This window comes from Schistocerca serialis, chromosome 4 (genome assembly GCF_023864345.2).
Source record: "Schistocerca serialis cubense isolate TAMUIC-IGC-003099 chromosome 4, iqSchSeri2.2, whole genome shotgun sequence".
NCBI classification, from domain to species: Eukaryota; Metazoa; Arthropoda; class Insecta; order Orthoptera; family Acrididae; genus Schistocerca; species Schistocerca serialis.
This window is the reverse complement of record NC_064641.1, coordinates 679476854-679504324: the sequence shown is the minus strand read 5'-3', so window position 1 is coordinate 679504324 and position 27471 is coordinate 679476854. Positions and strand designations below refer to the sequence as shown.

Below are 27471 nucleotides of genomic sequence, written 5' to 3'. Positions count from 1 at the left end.
TGAAAACTGAGTAATTCCTTCTCCACAATGCTTGACTAAATGAGCCAAAAACATAACCATAAATATATTTGATCACCTTCCTTGCGAGTTGAAGGTGCTTGCAGACAATCTCAGCTAAACTATTCTGCTGAAACCATAGGCAAATTTCTGTACAGAGAGTATATTTTTAATAGGGATATATTTCCATAATTTTATTATAAATCAAGACAAAAAGTAAATACTCAGTTATGTTATTAACTATTTTTCACCACAAAAGTATAATACTTGTAAACCTACTGACATTTTATGTCATAATGAGTTATCACAAATATGTTATACAGTAGCTGTTAGCCAAACCTGAGCACATGAGATCTGCTAGGGCCTTTCCTAATTTCATACAGCCTTTCTATGCAACAGTATTAATAACAATCATCAACACTTTCTTTTTACTTGTGACAATGCTTCATTCCTCTGCTCTTAGAAAGAGTGCTTCAGTGAGAGAAAATATGCTGATTACAGTAAAGTGTATTTACAACTATATCCAATATTTCCTAGAAAGTTTGAAATTTAGCATTGTAGTTGCTAAATGGAATGTCAGTGTCACTATTAAAAGTGTAACATCTTTTAGACATTGGACACATTATGGAAAATTTTTGAATTGTTCATATTTCATCTAAAAATAGGAGTGGATAACTTGCTGAAGCTCCTCTCCATTCCTCTAACAACAAAATACATTTTCATACACTGCATGTTTGATCATTCATTACAGCATTCAGCCTGAAGTAAACTTTAAGCATGAGAACAAGTCAACTAAGAGTATTTGAACTCAGAGATGTAGATCCCAAAAACACTAATGTTTAATATAAGCAAATCACAACTTTGCCAGTATACAGGCAGTTGATAGTAGCATGTGTAAAATTACATAAATGCTTTGTTTGAAGTATTAGGTAAAAATGCATACGCAGTTGAGTAGGATAAGAGAAAAGCAGTGTTCCCACTCCCTCCCCTCCCCACCTCCCGATGAAGTAAGTATCTTTCTCCTAACACATGCAGCATATGCATATGAAGTAAGCTAGAAGTAATTAAAATTAAGAAATGTGCACCAATCAGTCACTACCCATTCACTTGACTGCGAGTACAGTTTCAATGATGGGTCTAGGTGTTCTGTACAGGCCAGAAAAAACCAAGAACGATACAGGATACCTCTGGCAAATAAGTGGAGGTTCTGTCTTCCCCTAAAACTGAAACAGTGGGATTCACTTCACCTGTTTTATTTACGTCACTTTCATCTCTATTCATAGAGCATGCAATGTTTATAATGTTGTCTATTAGCTGTTGGGATTTTTTCTTATTTATTTTCACCTCCAAATTATTTATGTAAATGCCAGATAACATTCCAGATATGATGGAGTCCATAGCCTACACATTCTTGAATGGGGAATTTACTAACGAATAAAACAGTTTTATTTCAGAATAAACTGTACCAGCTTAATATATTCAGCAGTTTCTGCAGTATCAGCCTCCTGTGATTTAGCCAATTTGTTTGAATAGTTCAACAGCTATGTCAATGTCAACTCTTTATTATCCTTACATATATACATCCATACTTTATAAAACCACTGTGATGTGCATGGCAGATGGTATTTTCCATTGTACCACATATTAATATTTCCTTCAGTTCCATTTGCATGTCGAATGGAGGAAGAATGATAGCTTAAATGTATATACGCACACTATAATTAGTCTAATCTTGCCTTTGCCGTCTGTACAAGTGTGATACATACTGGTTCATACAATGAAGACTTTCATGACCAGATGTTTCAGCTGCCGAGAATTCTTCCAGGCTGTATGGCCATGGTCCATAGAACTCTTCTGTCCCTCACGTTTCATCCAAAGCTATGTTGGACATCTTCCGGGGTGCTCCTGGTTGTGCTGAGTCTTGCCAACTGATGAGACAGACGTCAGAGAATGGCCTAAATACCATGAAAACTGGGCATGGTCTGGATTTCACGGGATAGCAGATATAAACCTCATCAAGGATAAAATATAACTATCGACCATAGTACGTCGAAGATAAAAACTTCTCTTCAATTCTGCAGTGCCGCTGTGCATATATCGCTGAGTTTCATAGCTGCTTCTTTTCTGTTAAAATTATCCCCATTTTTATAAATTTCAATGGCTTCTCTATATAGCCATGGATAATAGTTCGTCATAGTACATAAAACTTCAGTTTCCGAAAATTTCACTATGTGATCACCCGACTGAAGAGCATGTTTTGCCGCGGCTGACTTGTCTGTTTGCCCTAGTTGGCAAAGACTTATGTTCCTTCAACTGTGTATTCACATTTCTCTTTGTAGTTCCAATGTATACCCTACTACATGTACACGGAATCTTGTATACACCACTTGCAGACAGAGGGGGACGTTTATCCTTAACGGAACAAAGTGCTTGGCCTATTTTCTTAGTTGGTCTGAAAATCGGTCGAACGTTATGTTTCCTTAAAATCTTACCGATGTGATCTGTTACTTTTTTGATGAAGGGTAGAGAACCCGTGTTCTTCCATCGCTGTGTCCTATCGTCCTTAGGCCTCCTGTTATTTGTTTACAAATCTCTATTTATTTCCTTATTAGAGTACCCCTTCTTCTCAAAAGCCTGTTTTAGATTTTTTAACTCAGTGTCCAGATATTCTGGGCACAAATCCTTTTAGCTCTGTCCACTAGACTTTTAATTACACCTCTTTTCTGTTGTGGATGATGATTGGAATGCTTATGCAAGTGTCTGTTGGTATGTGTAACCCTCCAAAAGACTTTATGTTTCAAGCTGCCATCAGTCTGTATCATAACAAAGTCATCCAAGAAGGCTATTGTATTGTCCTTCTCCATTTCCATGGTAAACTGGATTTTAGGATTTATACTATTTAAATCCTCCCCCCCATGAACCATGGACCTTGTCGTTGGTGGGGAGGCTTGCGTGCCTCAGCGATACAGATAGCCGTACCGTAGGTGCAACCACAACGGAGGGGTATCTGTTGAGAGGCCAGACAAACGTGTGGTTCCTGAAGAGGGGCAGCAGCCTTTTCAGTAGTTGCAAGGGCAACAGTCTGGATGATTGACTGATCTGGCCTTGTAACAATAACCAAAACGGCCTTGCTGTGCTGGTACTGCGAACGGCTGAAAGCAAGGGGAAACTACGGCCGTAATTTTTCCCGAGGGCATGCAGCTTTACTGTATGATTAAATGATGATGGCATCCTCTTGGGTAAAATATTCCGGAGGTAAAATAGTCCCCCATTCGGATCTCCGGGCGGGGACCACTCAAGAGGATGTCGTTATCAGGAGAAAGAAAACTGGCGTTCTACGATCGGAGCGTGGAATGTCAGATCCCTTAATCGGGCAGGTAGGTTAGAAAATTTAAAAAGGGAAATGGATAGGTTAAAGTTAGATATTGTGGGAATTAGTGAAGTTCGGTGGCAGGAGGAACAAGACTTCTGGTCAGGTGACTACAGGGTTATAAACACAACGTCAAATAGGGGTAATGGAGGAGTAGGTTTAATAATGAATAGGAAAATAGGAATTCGGGTAAGCTACTACAAACAGCATAGTGAACGCATTATTGTGGCCAAGATAGATACGAAGCCCGCACCTACTACAGTAGTACAAGTTTATATGCCAACTAGCTCTGCAGATGACGAAGAAATTGAAGAAATGTATGATGAAATAAAAGAAATTATTCAGATAGTGAAGGGAGACGAAAATTTAATAGTCATGGGTGACTGGAATTCGAGTGTAGGAAAAGGGAGAGAAGGAAACGTAGTAGGTGAATATGGATTGGGGCTAAGAAATGAAAGAGGAAGCCGCCTGATAGAATTTTGCACAGAGCACAACTTAATCATAGCTAACACTTGGTTTAAGAATCATGATAGAAGATTGTATACATGGAAGAACCCTGGAGATACTAAAAGGTATCAGATAGATTATATAATGGTAAGACAGAGATTTAGGAACCAGGTTTTAAATTGTAAGACATTTCCAGGGGCAGATGTGGACTCTGACCACAATCTATTGGTTATGACCTGTAGATTAAAACTGAAGAAACTGCAAAAAGGTGGGAATTTAAGGAGATGGGACCTGGATAAACTGAAAGAACCAGAGGTTGTACAGAGTTTCAGGGAGAGCATAAGGGAACAATTGAAAGGAACGGGGGAAAGAAATACAGTAGAAGAAGAATGGGTAGCTCTGAGGGATGAAGTAGTGAAGGCAGCAGACGATCAAGTAGGTAAAAAGAAGAGGGTTAGTAGAAATCCTTGGGTAACAGAAGAAATATTGAATTTAATTGATGAAAGGAGAAAGTATAAAAATGCAGTAAATGAAGCAGGCAAAAAGGAATACAAACGTCTCAAAAATGAGATCGGCAGGAAGTGCAAAATGGCTAAGCAGGGATGGCTAGAGGACAAATGTAAGGATGTAGAGGCTTATCTCACTAGGGGTAAGATAGATACTGCCTACAGGAAAATTAGAGAGACCTTTGGAGATAAGAGAACCACATGTATGAACATCAAGAGCTCAGATGGAAACCCAGTTCTAAGCAAAGAAGGGAAAGCAGAAAGGTGGAAGGAGTATATAGAGGGTCTATACAAGGGCGATGCACTTGAGGACAATATTATGGAAATGGAAGAGGATGTAGATGAAGATGAAATGGGAGATACGATACTGCGTGAAGAGTTTGACAGAGCACTGAAGGACCCGAGTCGAAACAAGGCCCCCGGAGTAGACAACATTCCATTGGAACTACTGACGGCCTTGGGAGAGCCAGTCCTGACAAAACTCTACCATCTGGTGAGCAAGATGTATGAAACAGGCGAAATACCCTCAGACTTCAAGAAGAATATAATAATTCCAATCCCAAAGAAAGCAAGTGTTGACAGATGTGAAAATTACCGAACAATCAGTTTAATAAGCCACAGCTGCAAAGTACTAACACGAATTCTTTACAGACGAATGGAAAAACTAGTAGAAGCTGACCTCGGGGAAGATCAGTTTGGATTCCGTAGAAATACTGGAACACGTGAGGCAATACTGACCTTACGACTTATCTTAGAAGAAAGATTAAGGAAAGGCAAACCTACGTTTCTAGCATTTGTAGACTTAGAGAAAGCTTTTGACAATGTTGACTGGAATACTCTCTTTCAAATTCTAAAGGTGGCAGGGGTAAAATACAGGGAGCGAAAGGCTATTTACAACTTGTACAGAAACCAGATGGCAGTTATAAGAGTTGAGGGACATGAAAGGGAAGCAGTGGTTGGGAAGGGAGTAAGAAAGGGTTGTAGCCTCTCCCCGATGTTATTCAATCTCTATATTGAGCAAGCAGTAAAGGAAACAAAAGAAAAATTTGGAGTAGGTATTAAAATCCATGGAGAAGAAATAAAAACTTTGAGGTTCGCCGATGACATTGTAATTCTGTCAGAGACAGCAAAGGACTTGGAAGAGCAGTTGAACGGAATGGATGGTGTCTTGAAGGGAGGATATAAGATGAACATCAACAAAAGCAAAACGAGGATAATGGAATGTAGTCGAGTTAAGTCGGGTGATGCTGAGGGTATTAGATTAGGAAATGAGACACTTAAAGTAGTAAAGGAGTTTTGATATTTGGGAAGCAAAATAACTGATGATGGTCGAAGTAGAGAGGATATAAAATGTAGACTGGCAATGGCAAGGAAAGCGTTTCTGAAGAAGAGAAATTTGTTAACATCGAGTATAGATTTAAGTGTCAGGAAGTTATTTCTGAAAGTATTTGTATGGAGTGTAGCCATGTATGGAAGTGAAACATGGACGGTAAATAGTTTGGACAAGAAGAGAATAGAAGCTTTTGAAATGTGGTGCTACAGAAGAATGCTGAAGATTAGATGGGTAGATCACATAACTAATGAGGAAGTATTGAATAGGATTGGGGAGAAGAGAAGTTTGTGGCACAACTTGACCAGAAGAAGGGATCGGTTGGTAGAACATGTTCCGAGACATCGAGGGATCACCAATTTAGTATGGAAGGGCAGCGCGGAGGGTAAAAATCGTAGAAGGAGACCAAGAGATGAATACACTAAGCAGATTCAGAAGGATGTAGGTTGCAGTAGGTACTGGGAGATGAAGAAGCTTGCACAGGATAGAGTAGCATGGAGAGCTGCATCAAACCAGTCTCAGGACTGAAGACCACAACAACAACAACACTATTTAAATAACAAAAGAATTCCTCTAAAGCTTATTTCTTATTTAAATAGTATAAATCCTAAAATCCAGTTTACCAAAAATGGAGAAAGACCATTCAATACCCTTCTGGGATGTCTTTGTTATGAAACAGACTGATAGCAACAGTCTTTTGGAAGGTTACACATACCGACAGATACTAGCATAAGGATTCCGATCATCATCCACACAAGAAAAAGAGGTGTAATTAAAAGTCTAGAGGACAGAGCTAAATGGATTTGTGCACTGAAATACCTGGATGCTGAGTTAAAACATCTAAAACAGTTTTTTGAGAAGAATGGGTACTCTAGTAAGGAAATAGAGTTTTGTGACCGAATAACAGGCCTAAGGATGATTCAGTAAGATTTTAAGGAAACATAACGTTCGACAGATTTTCAGACCAACTAAGAAAATAGGCCAAGCACTTCGTTCCGGGAAGGATAAATGCCCCCCCTCTGTCTGCAAGTGGTGTATACAGAATTCCATGTACATGTGGTAGGATCTACACTACTGGCCATTAAAATTGCTACACCAAGAAGAAATGCAAATGATAAATGGGTATTCATTGGACAAATATATTATATTAGAACTGACACGTTATTACATTTTCACGCAATTTCGGTGCGTAGATCCTGAGAAATCAGTACCCAGAACAACCACCTCTGACCACAATAATGGCCTCGATATGCCTGGGTGTCGAACAGAGTTTGGATGGCATGTACAGGTACAGCTGCCCATGCAGCTTCAACATGATACCACAGTTCATCAAGAGTAGTGACTGGCGTATTATGATGAACCAGTTGCTCGGCCACCATTGACCAGACGTTTTCAATCAGTGAGAGATCTGGAGAATATGCTGGCCAGGGCAGCAGCTGAACATTTCCTGTATCCAGAAAGGCTTGTACAGAACCTGCAACATGTGGACGTGCATTATCCTGCTGAAATATAGGGTTTTGCTGGGATCAAATGAAGGGTAGAGCTACGGGCCGGAACACATCTGTAATGTAACATCCACAGTTCAAAGTGCCGTCAGCGCGAACAAGAGGTGACCAAGATGTCTAACCAGTGGCACCCCATACCATAACGCCAGGTGATACGCCAGTACGGTGACGACAAATACACGCTTCCAATGTGCGTTCACCACAATGTCGCCAAACACAGATACAACCGTCATGATGCTGTAAACAAAACCTGAATTCATCCGAAAAAATGACGTTTTGCCATTCATGCACCCAGGTTTGTCGTCGAGTACACCATCACAGGCACTCATGTCTGTGATGCAGCGTCAAGGGTAACTGCAGCCCTGGTCTCCGAGCTGATAGTCCATGATGTTGCAAATGTCGTGAAACTGTTCATGCAGATGGTTGTTGTCTTGCAAATGTCCCCATCTGTTGACTCAAGGATCGAGACGTGGCTGCAGGATCCGTTACAGCCACATGGATAAGATGCCTATCGTCTCAACTGTTAGTGATATGAGGACCTTGAGATCCAGCACAGCATTCCGTATTGCCCTCCTGAACCCACCGATTCCATATTCTGCTAACAGTCATTGGATCTCGACCAACGTGAGCAGTAATGTCACTACACGATAAACTGCAATCGTGATAGGCCACAACCCGACCTTTATCAAAGTTGGAAACGTGATGGTACACATTTCTCCTCCTTACACGAGGCATCACAACAATGTTTCACCATGCAACGCCAGTCAACTGCTGTTTATGTATGAGAAATCGGTTGGAAACTTTCCTCATGTCAGCATGTTGTAGGTGTCGACACTGGCGCCAACCTTGTGTGAATGCTCTGAAAAGCTTATCATTTGCATATCACAGCATCTTCTTCCTGTCTATTAAATTTTGCATCTGTAGTGCATCATCTTCATAGTGTAGCAATTTTAATGGCCAGTAGTGTACAAAGAGAAGTGTGAATACACGGTTGAAGGAAGATAAAAGTCTTTGCCGCCTAGGGCGGACAGACAAGTCAGCCATGGCAGAACATGCTCTTCAGTCAGGTAATCACATAGCGAAATTTTCGGAAACTGAAGTTTTGTGTACTGTGACGAACTGTTATCCATGGCTATACAGAGAAGCGATTGAAATTTATAAACATGGAGATAATTTTAACAGAAAAGAAGAAGCTATGAAACTCTGTGATATACGGACAGTGGCGCTACAGAATCAATCATAAGTGTTTATCTTTGATGTACTATGATCAATAGTTATATTTTATCCCTGACAAGGTTTATCTCTGCTATCAAGTGAAATCCAGACCAAGCACACTTTCCATGGTACTTAGGCCATTATTCCATGTCTGACTCATCAGTTGGACAGACTGAGCACAACCAGGAGCACCTCCAAAGATGTTTAATGTAGCTTTGGATGAAACGTCAGGGATGATTGGCATCTATCTTCAAGCATTTGCCAGTTCAATTTTTCCAGGATTTCTGTGGTGCTCTCCTCTAAATTAAACAAACTTGTGACCATTCAAGCTGTCCTCTGCATACATTCAATATCCCTTGTTACTCCAATTTGGTGTGGGTACCACACACTTGAGACATACTCTAGGATGGATTGTGTAAGTACCTTGCTTACAAAATGGATTGCATTTTTCCAATATCCTACCAGTGAATTACAGTCCACCTCTAGCTTCACATACATAGATTCTTAATTTACAGAATGCAAAGCATGATGTATCTGCAACAGATTTCCTTTTGATTTTATTTCTTAATGATCTGAGTAAGCTAGTTAGTAATTCATACAGATGGTGGCCAAAAATATGGGAACACTGAATCATTACACATTACCTAGCGTAACACACTGTAGGGAAGACACTGGCATTCAAAACAGCTCCCAATAATCTCAGAATGGATAAACAGAGGTTCTATAGGTTTTCTTCCTGCAAAATAGCATCAACTTCAGGTAACAATTATGGAGGAGATAGCGATCATGCACTCTGCTCTCCAGACTAGACAAATTCTGAGATCTAGTGACTATGATGGTCATGAGAGGTACAGTAACTCACCCTTGTGTTCACAAAACCAGTCCTGGATGATAAGACCTGCGTGAACAGGGGTCCTGTCTTCTTGCAATACAGTATCACCATTTGGTACAAACATCATACAGTAGGATGGACCTGGTCAGCCAGAGGGTGCTACAATCCTTGGCAGTAGTGTGACCTTGCAGAGTAACCATGGGGTACATGGAATACAACAATATGGCTGCCAAAATCACCTAACCCCCATCGTGTCTCACTCCTGGGATGTCAACTTGGCCAAAAGTTGGAAACCATGTGAAACATGACTTGTTTAGCCACATTACTTTCTCCTGTAACTCCACAGTCCAGGTTTTATAGCTTTGGCACCGTATCTTCCTGTTATGCTATGAGCATTTGTATTACTGAAAAGTGGTATCATAATTTCAGTTTCCCCTGCAACTTCCTTCTTATGGAGCTCCCTTCATGATGTTTTGATGCAGACAGGGTTCACCAGTGCAAAATTCAGTTCTGCAGTGACTGTTACAGCATGGTCCTCTTATTTTTTGTCACAATACTCTTCAATGAACATCCGTCATGATAATGTAACATGTACTTTCATTCATGTTGTGATTTAGTGGATGAAGTTTTTCCGCTTTCTCTGTGTGAAGTGTAAATCTTTGGTATGGTGCACCTTAAAACACCAAACATTCCATCTACCTTGCTTACGGAAGCACCCACTATATGAGCACAAAAAATTTGCCCATGTTCAAATTCCCTTAGTTCTGACATAATGCAATCACAACTACATACAACACTGTTTTGAACATGAGTGATGCTTGCAACACTGCTTTGGACATGAGTGATGCTTGCAACATGTTGAGGAGATTGCATAGGTGATGTTTGTGGTCAAATACAACAGTGCGACTAGCAGGTTTGGCTAGCTTCTGCATCTATTTTCAAGCATGCATTTCTTGCAGTCTTTACATATTTTTGTCCAACTCCTATATGCTGGTCTGTTCTTCCAGTTAACTATTGGCCTAACTCATTACCCCACTTTTCAGAACCACCTCTTTCCTTCTGACAGAAGCAGAAAAAGAGAGGATCTGTAGTAATGAATCCTGCAACTCCACAGCTTACCATCCCAGTTCAAATTACATGAAATAAGGTGACCAATTATGCCTATTTAATAATTCAAATAACTGTCATCACAAAATTATTAACACACTTAGTCAGGTCCTTCAAAAAGGAATTTTTTTTCATTGAGAGCTACTTGATTAATAATAATAATAATAATAATAATATAATAATAATAATGCAGCACCAAAAATGAAGCAAAATGAAGATCCGTTGCAGGCATATTGTGCAGTGCACCCCTTGAGATTATAAATGTATACATAAACTTACCGATTAATGAATGATTTGAAGTTATTCAACAAACCTAACCACAAAATGTTGACAATGCGCACAACAGTTGAATTCATTGAGCTACATTCTAAATGCATGAAAATGTGAAGGCTATGAGCTCTTGCTTTTTCGGAATGTTGGCAAATGTTTTTGTTAATTATTTGGATGTGAAAATTTTGGGGAAGAAAGGGAGAACCAGCTATTGGTAGATAAGATTTTATGATATAAACATTGTGTGGACACACATTTCTGTTGGTGAATGAGGACATGAACTATGGAAATTAACGTAGTTAACTTAATAGCTAAAATAATATTATGGTTTAACAGTGGAATATTGAAGTAATGATAGAATGCAGTTCCTTGACTTACATATTAGAAAATGGGGTGGAACACATGCATTTAATGTTTACAGAAATCCAAGAGACTAGCAGTCAAATAAATTGTAAAGTGTGTCACATAAACATTCAAAAAGACAACAGATTCAGAAATTTTGTGGATACAGCACACACGGTGCCAATGAATGAGACGGTCAACATAATTGAACAGGCAGCTAAAGTGAACAGTTGTCAGTGGAGCCTGGTTTAAAAAACTGAGGAAGGAAATAAAATGTAAGAGTCAAAGAAAATTTCAAAATGGTATTAATCCCATGTTATGGCAGCCATTTGCAGATGACAAATAATCTTAAAACAAGTAATGTTAAAATAGCATTTAAAAAGTTCACAGCTTGAAATATGTGAAGAAGCAAGTTACTACTGCAAGCCATTTATTCAAAGTATTCTTGGGAGTGCTGCAAACCATAACGTTGGCTACAATGTGAATGAAGAGATACACCAATATGACATGACATGCACAGTCATTAACTGTAACATTCCTTAAGATTATAACAATAATATACACTATATGGAAGGCTACAGATAATCCTTGATTAATTTTGTATGTGTGATCCTTGTGTGTGTGTGTGGGGGAGGGGGGGGGGGCAAGGGGGGGGAGTGGGGGGAGGTAGGGGGCTGGGGGATATCTGTCTTGCAATTTAGTGTAAACATGAGATTGTTCTAATAAACCGCAGATGTACACACATGATGTTAGTCCTGATATATCAAATGAGCATGAAAACAAGCAACTGGAAGCAGTCACAAGTGTTACTGATCTAACTAACATACTGCACTGTTTGTCATACTGTAGCATCACAATGAAGATCATGGCTAATAAGAGGACTGCTAATGGAGATAAAAGTAATTATTCTGAAATTTATTATTATTATATAAACCAATTTGCATTTTTATTTATTGATTTGTTCTTATCCTTGTGATGGTAATTAATTAATCAATTTTCTTTATTGTAGCCAATGGAACACACTTCAAGAGTTATAGCATGTAATCAAAAGTCACCTTCATGTGTCATGCTCACGAGCAGTGTTTAGATTGTGACATTTATCCAATCAACTACAAAGAATCCCCTTTCAAAAGTGATTGGTATAGTGAAGTCTTACCATTATTTTGTCTATCTCTGCTGATTTGTGAATGCATCTGTGAGTAAGGGGCAGTCAAATGAGTTGGAGTTGAGTATGAAACACTGATTGTATCCATGCCTGTACCTCTTCATCTGAAGCAAATCAATGGTCAAAAATGCCTATCTTCAGGGCTTCAAAAATATGGAAAATCACAAGGGGGAGAACAGGACTGTGTGGAGGATAAGGAAGGGCTTCCCAGTGAAATTTCTGCAGTGGTGTTGTGACAACTTTGGCATCATGCAGGCCCAGCCATCATACAATTATGATCTCCCCCCATGTGACTTCCACATTTTTGAAGCCCTGAAGAGGCATTCACAGTTGTCCATTAGCATCACACTAAGTGGTGCATGCCTAGATACAACCATGATTCCATAGGCAACTGCAGACACTTTTCCATGAAGGCACTGACCACCTTGTCTCACATTGGGATAATCATATTAACAGTTATTGCAGTACCTTTTGAAATAATAAACAGTTTACTTATTTTTTTCCCCATCCATCTCATTTTCATTTGACTGCCTGCTAATAGATGTTCTACAAATGGTAGGTGACTAATCTGTTTTCCACAGAACTGGCTATAGAAGTTTTACTTATCAAACAAAATATGTGCTTTTATAATGGCATCATTTGGATTCTCTTTCACACACAGTGTGCGGCTGACGTAATATTACAGTGCCTGTGGGAAATGGGAATGTGTGGCAGATGTAATATTACATCACGGCAGTTGTGATGATTTTCCATGGTGTCAGACATTTATTTGTGGCTCCTGCAAATGACTGTCAGGTCTGCAGGTTTCATAGTTTTTGCTAGACGGTAGTAGAAATATCACTGGAAAAATTAGTCATTCTTAGAAACTTGTGTTATCGTCTCTTGTTTTGCAGGCATTAGTTGATGTTCAAGTTCTCTATTTCATGTGCTTTTGTGTTGATTCTGTGTTCAAAATGTGCAGTGAAGAGAAGAGATATCTCAAACAAATGATTTAAGAAGTCCTTGATGTGTCTGCAGATGATCAGCATGAAATATTTGATGACAACTCAGATTACTCATTTATCATATTATTTTGCAGCTTGTATCTGCAGGTAAATCAAGAACCCAGTCCAAGAGCAAGATTCCAGTGAATGTGATGATGGACTTTCTATCTCTTCATGTTTCAATTTGTATCACTTTCTACCCCATTGTGTATGCAAAATTTTGCTGTGTTTTTGTGTGTTTCTTTAGGTTTAAATGGGCTGCAAAAGATATTTGAAAAGAAAGATCACTTGTTTGCTTACCAGAGTATGTACTTGTAAACCAAAACTCCTTTTCAATTTCTTCTGTGTTAACTACTATTAACTTGTAATTTCATCTGTGGATTCAGATTAACACAACCAATACCAAAATACATATATTTAAAGTAGAACATCTAATAAACCTAATACGTTTTTTTATAAATTCTAACTACACATTTGTACACACAAGTTATAACTTAATAACAATCACATCCCCCCCCCATGAACCATGGACCTTGCCGTTGGTGGGGAGGCTTGCGTGCCTCAGCGATACAGATAGCCGTACCGTAGGTGCAACCACAACGGAGGGGTATCTGTTGAGAGGCCAGACAAACGTGTGGTTCCTGAAGAGGGGCAGCAGCCTTTTCAGTAGTTGCAAGGGCAACAGTCTGGATGATTGTCTGATCTGGCCTTGTAACAATAACCAAAACGGCCTTGCTGTGCTGGTACTGCGAACGGCTGAAAGCAAGGGGAAACTACAGCCGTAATTTTTCCCGAGGGCATGCAGCTTTACTGTATGATTACATGATGATGGCGTCCTCTTGGGTAAAATATTCCGGAGGTAAAATAGTCCCCCATTCGGATCTCCGGGCGGGGACTACTCAAGAGGATGTCGTTATCAGGAGAAAGAAAACCGGCATTCTACGGATCGGAGCGTGGAATGTCAGATCCCTTAATCGGGCAGGTAGGTTAGAAAATTTAAAAAGGGAAATGGATAGGTTGAAGTTAGATATAGTGGGAATTAGTGAAGTTCGGTGGCAGGAGGAACAAGACTTCTGGTCAGGTGACTACAGGGTTATAAACACAAAATCAAATAGGGGTAATGCAGGAGTAGGTTTAATAATGAATAGGAAAATAGGAATACGGGTAAGCTACTACAAACAGCATAGTGAACGCATTATTGTGGCCAAGATAGATACGAAGCCCACACCTACTACAGTAGTACAAGTTTATATGCCAACTAGCTCTGCAGATGACGAAGAAATTGAAGAAATGTATGATGAAATAAAAGAAATTATTCAGATTGTGAAGGGAGACGAAAATTTAATAGTCATGGGTGACTGGAATTCGAGTGTAGGAAAAGGGAGAGAAGGAAACATAGTAGGTGAATATGGATTGGGGGACAGAAATGAAAGAGGAAGCCGCCTGGTAGAATTTTGCACAGAGCACAACATAATCATAACTAACACTTGGTTTAAGAATCATGAAAGAAGGTTGTATACATGGAAGAACCCTGGAGATACTAAAAGGTATCAGATAGATTATATAATGGTAAGACAGATATTTAGGAACCAGTTTTTAAATTGTAAGACATTTCCAGGGGCAGATGTGGACTCTGACCACAATCTATTGGTTATGACCTGTAGATTAAAACTGAAGAAGCTGCAAAAAGGTGGGAATTTAAGGAGATGGGACCTGGATAAACTAAAAGAACCAGAGGTTGTACAGAAATTCAGGGAGAGCATAAGGGAGCAATTGACAGGAATGGGGGAAATAAATACAGTAGAAGAAGAATGGGTAGCTTTGAGGGATGAAGTAGCGAAGGCAGCAGAGGATCAAGTAGGTAAAAAGACGAGGGCTAGTAGAAATCCTTGGGTAACAGAAGAAATGTTGAATTTAATTGATGAAAGGAGAAAATATAAAAACGCAGTAAATGAAGCATATGAAAAGGAATACAAACGTCTCAAAAATGAGATCGACAGGAAGTGCAAAATGGCTAAGCAGGGATGGCTAGAGGACAAATGTAAGGATGTAGAGGCTTATCTCACTAGGAAAGATACAGCCTACAGGAAAATTAAGGAGAACTTTGGAGAAAAGAGAGCCACTTGTATGAATATCAAGAGCTCAGATGGAAACCCAGTTCTAAGCAAAGAAGGGAAAGCAGAAAGGTGGAAGGAGTATATAGAGGATCTATACAAGGGCGATGTACTTGAGGACAATATTATGGAAATGGAAGAGGATGTAGATGAAGATGAAATGGGAGATACGATACTGCGTGAAGAGTTTGACAGAGCACTGAAAGACCTGAGTCGAAACAAGGCCCCGGAGTAGACAATATTCCATTGGAACTACTGACGGCCGTGGGAGAGCTAGTCATGACAAAACTCTACCATCTGGTGAGCAAGATGTATGAAACAGGCGAAATACCCTCAGACTTCAAGAAGAATATAATAATTCCAATCCCAAAGAAAGCAGGTGTTGACAGATGTGAAAATTACCGAACTATCAGCTTAATAAGTCACAGCTGCAAAATACTAACACGAATTCTTTACAGACGAATGGAAAAACTAGTAGAGGCCAACCTCGGGGAAGATCAGTTTGGATTCCGTAGAAATGTTGGAACACGTGAGGCAATACTGACCTTACGACTTATCTTAGAAGAAAGATTAAGGAAAGGCAAACCTACGTTTCTAGCATTTGTAGACTTAGAGAAAGCTTTTGACAATGTTGACTGGAATACTCTCTTTCAAATCCTAAAGGTGGCAGGGGTAAAATACAGGGAGCGAAAGGCTATTTACAACTTGTACAGAAACCAGATGGCAGTTATAAGAGTCGAGGGACATGAAAGGGAAGCAGTGGTTGGGAAGGGAGTAAGACAGGGTTGTAGCCTCTCCCCGATGTTGTTTAATCTGTATATTGAGCAAGCAGTAAAGGAAACAAAAGAAAAATTCGGAGTAGGTATTAAAATTCATGGAGAAGAAATAAAAACTTTGAGGTTCGCCGATGACATTGTAATTCTGTCAGAGACAGCAAAGGACTTGGAAGAGCAGTTGAATGGAATGGACAGTGTCTTGAAAGGAGGATATAAGATGAACATCAACAAAAGCAAAACAAGGATAATGGAATGTAGTCTAATTAAGTCGGGTGATGCTGAGGGAATTAGATTAGGAAATGAGGCACTTAAAGTAGTAAAGGAGTTTTGCTATTTGGGGAGCAAAATAACTGATGATGGTCGAAGTAGAGAGGATATAAAATGTAGGCTGGCAATGGCAAGGAAAGCGTTTCTGAAGAAGAGAAGTTTGTTAACATCCAGTATAGATTTAAGTGTCAGGAAGTCATTTCTGAAAGTATTCGTATGGAGTGTAGCCATCTATGGAAGTGAAACATGGACAATAAATAGTTTGGACAAGAAGAGAATAGAAGCTTTCGAAATGTGGTGCTACAGAAGAATGCTGAAGATTAGATGGGTAGATCACGTAACTAATGAGGAAGTATTGAATAGGATTGGGGAGAAGAGAAGTTTGTGGCACAACTTGACCAGAAGAAGGGATCGGTTGGTAGGACATGTTCTGAGGCATCAAGGGATCACCAATTTAGTATTGGAGGGCAGCGTGGAGGGTAAAAATCGTAGAGGGAGACCAAGAGATGAATACACTAATCAGATTCAGAAGGATGTAGGTTGCAGTAGGTACTGGGAGATGAAAAAGCCTGCACAGGATAGAGTAGCATGGAGAGCTGCATCAAACCAGTCTCAGGACTGAAGACCACAACAACAACAACAACAACAACAATCACATATGTTAGTCTGTCCACAGATAATGGCAGATACATACAAGACCTGTAACATAAAGGAGCATTTACATGTTTGCCTTCCACTAGTCACCATGTCACACACACAAGTACAGATGTGCATATAGGTTGTATGTTCTTTCTCAACATATCTGTGTGAGTGATTCCATTCACATCTGTATTCAGAGTGGATGCCTCTATTTCTGTGTGGACCAAGCTAGAGCCACACAGTGATTAGCTGCAAGACACACAGGTCTAAACGCATCTCGACTATCACACAAAATGTCAAGCTTGCCAAGTACACAAGTTATTTCATTAAAGCATTAGGAAGAAGCAATTATCATGGAAGAACAAGAACTATTTCAATAACAACTATTCAGGAGGCAAATGTCCAGGAGGGTGACAACAAATGGGAATGTCTTAAAAGATGTAAGTTTAAGGTAACAATCATTTGTCTACGGTTTTCTAGGATAAGCAAATAATGTACTATCTTTCCTGGTGATAAAAAAATCTGTTATTCATATTACTTTAGGGTAAACATTAATAAGCAAGCAAGACCTGCCAACATTAGTACAGCAGGTAAAAAAACTGTGATAGGTAATTTATGTGAACCAAGAGATAAAACAACAAAGATCCCTTTCATCTGAAACTGATATCATGGAACCAGATATTTTAAGAAATAAAAGGCCCATGTCTTGCTATAAATTTTGATCACAAAAGTCTAATTTAAAGTGGTCAGAATTATAAGGAATGAGGTGAAGTAATACAGTTGTGAGCGAGAGGAAGCCAACTTTGTGAGTGACAGTGGTGTAGATGATTGAATCAGCAATAGTAATAAGAATGGAGCTGAATAGACCTGACACAGAGGGCAATTTTGAAGAATGAGGACAAATTGTATGCTTAAATCCAGAGAGTTTAAAGGAAAAGTTCTAATGTAGAAGACTTATTTATGACCATTTCATGGGACTCAGCAGCCTGCCATAATGCCTCACCGAAGATACATGTTTACACATACTGTGGAAATACTGCACCCCCCACTGAAAGAAGTGTTATCAATGATATATGTGGTCATGTATACAGGATATTAGAGTTCCATTCCATGCATGCATTACAGTGACAAGGTCTTCCTCAAGTCATTTATCTGACATGGTGTTCCAGCTGCTTGATCTAGTCACCAGAAATTAACTCTTTGGGCTTCGAGCTGCAGGAACAGATGGAATGTATCACATACACCAAACCTGTCCAAAACATGCAGATGCTGTAATAGTACTTTTACATTGGCTGTAATGACATTGTGGTGCAGTCAGGTCCATTTGATCAAGTTCAACAGTCGAAGTTGCAACCTAACACCCTGTAAATTTCATGAACTCTAAAAATAGTGGTTAGTCTGAGAAATAGTCTATGAACAAATGGGCAGCTGAAATTATGAACTTTTTTAACTACCACAGGAAGTACACACTCAAATGTGAAAGAGTCAATGAGCAATCTGTCGTAGCTTCATGTACACAACCCAAAGTGAGGTGTAAAATTTTTTTAAGTATCATCTTCATCCTTCATCCTTTCCCCACCATTTTCCTATTCTCTGTCCTAATAAATTTTCCAATTTTCTCTTATATCCATTCTACTCAATACACACAGTCTGCTCCTGTTCTTCAGAACAAATGCTTGCAACTGGTCATATGCAAATCTCAAAAGTGCAGTAAAGTTTTCCTCTACTCCTAGACAGAAATCTTTGGATTAGCTATGGGTCTTAACCTTAGGACATACCAAAATTTAATAACTCTCACCATGTTAACAATCTTCTGCTCTCACTATAGTTCAAACATTGTTTGCTTTTTTTACTATAGGAAATAATGGGACATAAAAATGACCTCAACCGGGTTTGTAGTTTATCAAGTACAGCAGTGTTGGCTACTTATGGCCATCCTCCTTCTTATCTTTACGTTGTATCACGAAAGTATGTTCATTATGCTTTATTAAAAACAACAGCCTTACATACAAAAATTATCTTTTCTAATCCAGGACCACAATTTATTTCCTGAATGTACGATCAGTGAGCTTTAACTGTAGACATTGCCACTGTTTACGCCTCATCCTAACATGAGGGCACACTGGAAAGTAATGCCTCCAAATTTTTTATGTAAGGGGTCTTAAAGTTTTTAAATTAAATAAATGTTATTAACATTCTACATCTTTATTCTTCATGTCTGTATATTTATTTCTCAACACAGTCACCATGGTGACAAACACATTTCTCCCAAAGAGAGACCAGTTTGTTGATATTGCCACCGTAGAATATTTGACGTTGTTGACAGAGCCACAGTCTCACCTCTGCTTGCACTGCTTCATCACTATCAAAGTGAAGTCCTTGAAGGGGTTTTTGAGTTTTGGAAACCGATGAAAATCAAAGAGAACAAGTCACGATTATATGGTGAATGATCAACCACAGTGAACCCAAGGCATTGGGTTGCCGCAGATGTTTTAGCTCCTGGTTGTGATCTGGTGTTGTCATGCCGAAGGACAGGGTGCTCCACGTGTGGGCAAACATTTTGCAGTTGAAACTTAACTACAGCACACAGTTTCTCAGCACCTACAAAGTTAAGTTACACACTGCCATGTTGAACACTAAAATTCATAGCCCTCTAGTGACAGAGGACTGCAAATATCTACGGTAGATATGAAGAATAAGGCATAGAATGTTAATAATGTTGATTTTTAAAAAAATAACTTGAAAATTTTTCAAATAAAAAGCTCAGAGGCATTACTTTCCAGCATACCCTTATAAAATACTACCTCTCACGTACATGGTCCATGTATTGCTAATTCCCCCCCTCTGAACATAAATATAATTATGACCACATCACATTTTACCTTATAACAATACATATTTAATTCAGGCCCATTATGACTTCTGTTATACAACTGGGCTCCCCAAAGTGGAATTAATCTCCCAACATATAAATGCCTCTTACCAGCCATTAGAACTTGCAGTTTCTTATATTACTGTAATCTCATTCCTGTTCTCACATATTTTCTACCATATTTATGACACTTCACTCACTCACTTCTATGTCTATCACTTATCCTAGCTTCTTAATTTACTTTTTAATACTCAAACATACCTTCCTTGTGTCCTTCACAGGTGTGGGTGAACGCGATCTTGTTAATCTTTGGCGTTTCGACACATCTGGACTACTTTTTGGAGAGCTCTGTATCAATGAAAAATCTGCATTGTCCTTTGACTTCTTATAAAGTTCCTGTGAATAATAACACAGCTTTAATTTGATGTGTGTACACACACACACACACACACACACACACACACACACACACACACACACACTAGGTTTTTTTAATCCCAAATCACAGCAAAATGTTGTAAAAAGTATCATGTTAAGGATATGGAACCTTAAACAACAGACCATTCAGTGAAAACATCTTTGAAGCCATACTGTATATGATGCATAAGAATTGTGGCTATTTGGCTTTCTCGCTGTCTATCTCCAATGGCAAATACCAAACAAGGTGTAAACATTTCTGTATCTACAACATACTGGGAATGGAATGGATCTGTAACTTATTGTATGACTACAATAACCATTCTAGAATCTGTCTTAAGTTGCACAGGAAGAACACTTACTTACTGATGGCACATTTTGGACTGCTTGTCCATTAACAAATCAGCCATAAATGTAAGACTTGCATTAAACTAGTCATACAAGTGGAAAAGTGGCCATATAATCAGTACATATGATAGTAGATAATATGGCTTCCACATGTGCTCATCGCTAATTATCAGTGTAAAAACTCCGACAGTTAGCTCTGATAGTTTATGACAAGCACATGTGGAGGCCACATTATTCACTATAACCTGTATTGATTTCATGATCAATTTTTCATGTATATGAATGGTGTTACACAGGACTTACATTTATATCTGATTTGATAATGGAAAGCAGTCCAAACCTGGTCATCAACAAATAAATGTTCTTCCTGAGTAACTTAAAATGGTTTTCGTAATGATTAGTGTAAACATTTGTTTGTTACATCTTCCTTACCCAGCTTGCCCCATCTCATGAGTTGACACAGTGTGATGTCTTTCGACTACCACCATGCTACAGTACCTCTCTGTCACTGTAGGCTAACCATTATACTTCGTATTACACAATTTTCTGCTAATAAATATCATTCAACTGTAGATTCCACTAGACTAATTTGGGACAGCCCTTTCAAACTGATGCACAAATTCCACTTAATCTGTCACTTTGTTTGTATAAGAAATTCACCTTTTTCAGTTAACACTAAGCATCACATGTTACTTTATGAGCGGTTTTTATTTGATCTAACTCTGTCCACACATCTCAAAACTAAAAAGCCTAGTATCAACAGAATATATCTATTACTGGTTACAACCACAATGTATTTTAAACTGCAATTTTATGTGACCTAGGACTGCAGCAATGTTCACTATGCCTGCAAGCTATCATTCTCACAAAGGCCAAGCTGCCTGTTGTACCACACATCCCCAGAAAAGTCTAGCTGGCAAATGGCAACTAATCAAGCACACTCCAGTCTCTCTCACTTTCGAGTTCTCTCACACAATATCAAGCAATCACTTTCAAGGGACAGAGAGCAAGCAAAATGTAGCTGAAAATTTTGGTGGAAATTTAGTGTTTTAGTATATACTACATGTAGTATCAACTCTAAAGAAACATACATTTCTGTTTTTTTGCTCTTGTTTGTTAAATACATTACCTTTAACTCTGCTAAGGAGGTGGCTGTCTTCCAATCTTTATCACTGCGTATTCGAGTAACACGGGGAAAACGAATAGAAATACCATCTGCTGTATGCACATCATGGCGTGTAAATTCTGCTCCTGTTATCTCCCACACTGGCATACTCTGTGAAGAATCAACATTAAAGTAAGAACAAGACATATATTCATAATGACAAATAAAAATTCCTTCACCTGTTAATTTTATCATATTCTAAATGGTAAAACAAATACCTGTATCTAAAAAATTATACATTTGCTATTTTCCATTTCATTTATGATTTTAATGGCACAAGATTCATCATAATGTCACCCTTTCATTACAGAGTTGTAGCTCAGTTGCAAAGATTGTGAGAAGATATACATTGGAATGATTGGCAGGACATTCAACACAAGATATAAAGAACACACCAGAGCATTTAAATATGGTACAAATCATTCAACATTTGAGGATCATCAAAAATAAGAACATCATAGACCAAGCAATATTGAAAATGATATGAATATCATAAAAATCAGTAAAGACAGACACCTCATCCCTTTCCAAGAAAATTTCCACATACAAAAAGCATTAAAACAAAAACAGTTGCTCAATGACCAAATAAATATTGGAAAGCAGCCTATATATAGAATAATTGATGAAATTACATGAACAAGACAAAAAGCCTTTTCCATCCTTTACACCCCCCCCCCCCCCCCGCCCCCACCCACCCACCCCTCCCCCCACAGTTTTTCATTTCTCACTCCTCACCCTCTCCTCTAACTCACACTGCTATATACTTACGTCCACTTATCATGGCTATATATATATATATATATATATATATATATAAAAATCCCTCCATCACTGTTCCTTCTCTACTCTTACACAGAACATAAATACAGAAAAATATAATTAAACAGAATTACACACATACAATAATCTATTTTTAAAAAAAAAGAAGGTTGTAGGTCAAAGACAAAGTAGTGGAAAGGTGATGTTAGCAACACTACAAAACACAAACCACAACATATACTTGAAGTACAAAAACAAACAGAATACGGTGGTGTGCATAAAAGTGTTTTGTGAAAAACATAATAAATGCATTGTGCTGCAGAACATCTAAAAATCAAACCAAAATTATCAGTGTCTAAGACAGAAAAACAGCAGTGTGCTAGCAGACAGCATTTCCTGATGTAAGGAAGAAAACAACTGAAAATCACTGTAAGTACAAATCAACTTATTCTTAATGAACTGTTTTTCAATCTAAAAATACATCAAAATGTAAATAACTTAATTACAGACCACTGTTGATGCTTTACCTCAACACAGCAAAACCCGTCTGGTGAATAAAATCACTCATTTTTGTAGTTGCAACACAGAACAAAAATACTCTCAAGAATTATAATGCAACTACGGACACTAAGGCCACACAAATGAAGAATTTTTTTTTTAATACCAGAACAGCAGTACAATAATGAAAACAATATGAAGCATTACCTATTGAGAGTTGCTTAGAATTTACATGCATTTTTATAAACTTTCAAATATACATTGTCTACAGAAATGCGTTTTTCTGTAAGACACAAGTTTTTGCCAACAAAAATGTTAAATACCTCACTTTAAAAAACTGCACCTAATTCTTTAGTGTCAGTAATACAGTTCTGTGTCCCAAATGAAGATTGTCCTGTACAGCCTAGCCACCCGTGGACAGCATATCTCCATTGACAGGGGCTCCCTTGCCTAGTATGTTGAAGGTCTCACCAACGTTCTTGCAGACCTAGTCCAGAAACAAATCTCCCATGCCATTGCTCTATACACTTCCCAAGCCTCTTTACCTCTGCCAAGAACCAGCTACAAAGGAGTGCCCCCTTTGTCATCCAATAGCATCCAGGACTGGGACAACTAAACCACATCCTCCATTAGGGCTTTGATTACCTATCATCATGCCCTAAAATGTGCAACATCCTACCCAAGATCCTTCGCACCCCTTCTAAAGTGGCATTCCAAGACCCACTCAACCTCCACAACAACCTACTCCATCTCTACACCACTCCCAACCGCAATCCCTCGCCACAGGGATCACATCTCTGTGGAAGACTCAGTCCAATCCAGCCACCCAGCACTTCTGTCGCATGATTATCCTACACCATCAAGGCTGGGCCACCTGTGGAAGCAGCCATGTCATACACTAGTTCTGCTGCAATCAGTGCACAGCTTTTTATATTGATTTGACTACCAACCAGTGGTCTGCCAGGATTAATAGCCACTGCAAAACTGTGGCCAAGAGCAAAGTAGATCACCCTGTGGTACAATGTGCAGCTGAACATAACTTGTCTGATTTCAATGGCTGCTTCACTACCTGAGCCATCCGAATTCTCCCACTGCAACTGTCCCACTTCCAATCTGCTATAGGCAAAGTGTCAAGAGGGGATTAGCAGCTACCCCTAAAATCAAAAACAAAATGTGGCATAAAAAATTGGCTAACCACAGTTAAAAGTAAGTAAAAGAGATATAAAAAAAAAAGAGGGAGGATCAAGAGACCCCAGACCCAGCCAGTAGCAGGAGGCACCCACCCCCAGTCGCCCTGCCCCTGTCCTGAAAGTAGTTTGAAACATTGTATCTGAGAATAAAAAACACTTTCATGGAGAAAATGTAGAACTAGTTCAATGTCTGTGTGTTGTCTGCTAATATTACAGACAAAGAATTCAAATGACTATGTTCAGCCTGGAGAGCCAAAAAAAGAAGGCATTCCACAGGGATGTGAGCTACAGGGTGTAAGGTTTCACAACTGTAACATAAGGTGGCTGGTTATGTAGAACACCACTGTGTGTTAATTTGTCATAACCAATATGGAGGTGACACAGGACAGTGGATTCCTTCCAGGAAGAATGGAAACAGGAGTACCCTACAGTAGTAAGTTTGCTGGGTAGTGGGAAATTTATTAGAGGGATCAGTAGCCCACGAGATGATGATCCACATTTGAGTGAGGAGAGGTCTTATATGTGTCTGCAAATCTGCACCAGCAAAAAGAACACACACACACACACACACACACACACACACACACACACACACACACACACACACAAAATATATATATATATATATATATAGTTATAATAGAGGGAAACATTACACGTAGAAAAAATATATCTAAAAACAAAGATGATGTGACTTACCAAATGAAAGTGCTGGCAGGTCGACAGACACACAAACGAACACAAACATACACACAAAATTCAAGCTTTCGCAACAAACTGTTGCCTCATCAGGAAAGAGGGAAGGAGAGGGAAAGACGAAAGGATGTGGGTTTTAAGGGAGAGGGTAAGGAGTCATTCCAATCCTGGGAGTGGAAAGACTTACCTTAGGGGGGAAAAAAGGACAGGTACACACACACACACACACACACACACACACACACACACACACACACACATCCATCCACACATTTGGGGTGTGTGTGTGTGTGTGTGTGTGTGTGTGTGTGTGTGTGTGTGTGTGTGTGTGTGTGTGTGTGTGTGTGTATATACCTATCCTCCTTTCCCCCCCTAAGGTAAGTCTTTCCACTCCCGGGATTGGAATGACTCCTTACCCTCTCCCTTAAAACCCACATCCTTTCGTCTTTCCCTCTCCTTCCCTCTTTCCTGACGAAGCAACCGTTGGTTGCGAAAGCTAGAATTTTGTGTGTATATTTGTGTGCACATGCCCCCCCCCCCCCCACACACACACACACACACACAGACACAAGCAAGCATATCCCATCCTACCCACTGTTTTAGAGCCATCAGCATAAATGAGGGTAGCACCCTTATACTCCTGAAGAACAGAGAGGAACATATTCTGAAGTGTCTTCGGGTCTGTCCTTGCAATAGATTGGTCCAAATTCATGATGGATACTAATCAAGGGCACAAAAGAGGGGACATTCTAAGGTAAGGCAGAGGTTTTGGCAGAGGGCCTCAAGGTGCATTCCAACTGGTAATTAGGGAATTGATGCCCCTTGTATGCAAAAATGGGTCGGATGACTGGGAAATTGTCAAATGGTGACTGTGTAAGTGAGTATGTCTTGGTACCACTGAAACTGAAGAGGAAAGATCCACATTTTGGAAAGGAGATGTGTATGAGAATAGAACAGAAGGTGCCAACGGCCAGTTGAACTCCACAATGATGCACTGGGTCCAACAATTTCATGGCTGAAGGCATCGTCAAGCCATAAACCTAGCAACCATAGTCCAACTGGGATGAATGCAGGTCCCAGTATACAAAATCCACAACCAATGAGGTGTGGTCAAGGGTGTAGAAAGTGTTAAACTTTCACATGCAGCTAGACTTTGTTTGATGAATTTGTGTCAACCAAATCATGTAGTAACAAAGAGGAGTTCCAAAAATTGTGACTGTACAAACATGACCAAGTGCTGCATACCAAAATAGAGTTCTGGGTCAGGATGGACCATGGGTTGATGGTGGAAATGCACAATTCCCACTTAGTGGGAGATAATTGGAAGCCATGGCAAACAGTTCAAGTTGAAGCTCTCTGGATGGCACCTTGGAGCTGGCATTCAGCGAAGGCTACAGATTTCCAAAAGCAAAAGTCACTGACACACAGTGTAGGGATGACCAAAGGTCTAATTGGCATCCCTCTTCCATTTCTGGGTGATGCTGTTCTTGTGGACTCATCAGGAGCTGAGTAATGTAACAGCCTTAGCCTCTTGGGATAAAAACTGAAACAAAAATTGATAGAGAGCCTCCAATGCCCCAGTCATGCATGGTATGTAAAATGTGATAATGCCAAGCAGCATCACATGTCTTGTACATATCAAGAAAGACTGCAGTGTGGTGTTTGTGTTTAGAAAAGGCCTATCATATTGCTGTTCCCGTGGTCAGTTGTGGATCATTCCTCATGGAAACCACACTGATGGGGGAACAAAAGGCCTCATGATTCAAGAACCCAAAACAATCATCAGGCAATCTCCATCCAAACTGTTTGCAGAGCATGCTACAGAAGCTAATCATTTCTAGCTGTTATCTCACCACTGGGGGAAAAAAAAAGAAAAAAAGAACACACACACACACACACACACACACACACACACACACACACACACACACACACACACACACTTCCAGTGAAACACAGTTGAAGAAACTGTATAGATGGATTCTTTGAAATGAAATGAAATGAAATGAAATGAAATGAAATGTCGTGTGGCTAGGGCCTCCCATCGGGTAGACCGTTTGCCTGGTGCAGGTCTTTCGATCTGACGCCACTTTGGCAACCTGTGCATCGATGGGGATGAAATAATGATGATTAGGACATCACAACATCCAGTCCCTGAGTGGATAAAATCTCCGACCCAGCCGGGAATCGAACCCGGGCCCTTAGGATTGACAGTCTGTCACGCTGACCACTCAGCTACCGGGGGCGGACAATGGATTCTTTGAGAAACATTCAGATGTTGGCTCATCTGATTATGAACTGAATAAAGGCCAGGGGGTTGCCTCATATGCTGGTTCATTATGTAAGTGAATGGTTCATTATGTAACTCATTTATGCATTCAGAAGGAATCCAGGTAAGAACAGGACACAAATTTGGTTGCAAAGTGTTTGCTGAGAACCAGTGCATCGGTAGATATACCATGATGAAAGAGGGGCTCAGGGCAGTTACTGATCTTAGACAGCCCAGTAGTCTATGGAGCCTGGCCCACATCTGAAGTGAAGAGGCATATGTTCTGAAGGAAGATATTCCGCATTCCTTCTTACTGCATTTAATTAGATCATGGAATGTTAGCAAAGAACCTCTGGTCTGTGAAGGATGTCGCTAGAGATGTTTCAGGGCCC

At 39.5% G+C, this 27471-nt stretch overlaps 1 protein-coding gene across 6 annotated transcripts in view; it reads right to left on the bottom strand.

Moving 5' to 3' along the window:
• Nucleotides 1-27471, bottom strand: part of LOC126473165 (DNA ligase 3) — a 651156-nt gene that overhangs the window by 198827 nt on the left and 424858 nt on the right. For all 6 annotated transcript variants that reach the window (XM_050100039.1, XM_050100044.1, XM_050100043.1 and 3 more), the window contains 2 exons: nucleotides 21632-21778; nucleotides 19999-20133 (listed from right to left, as the gene is read on the bottom strand). In XM_050100039.1, coding sequence (XP_049955996.1) covers nucleotides 19999-20133; nucleotides 21632-21778 — 282 coding nt within the window. The remainder of the gene's footprint in view (nucleotides 1-19998; nucleotides 20134-21631; nucleotides 21779-27471) is intronic.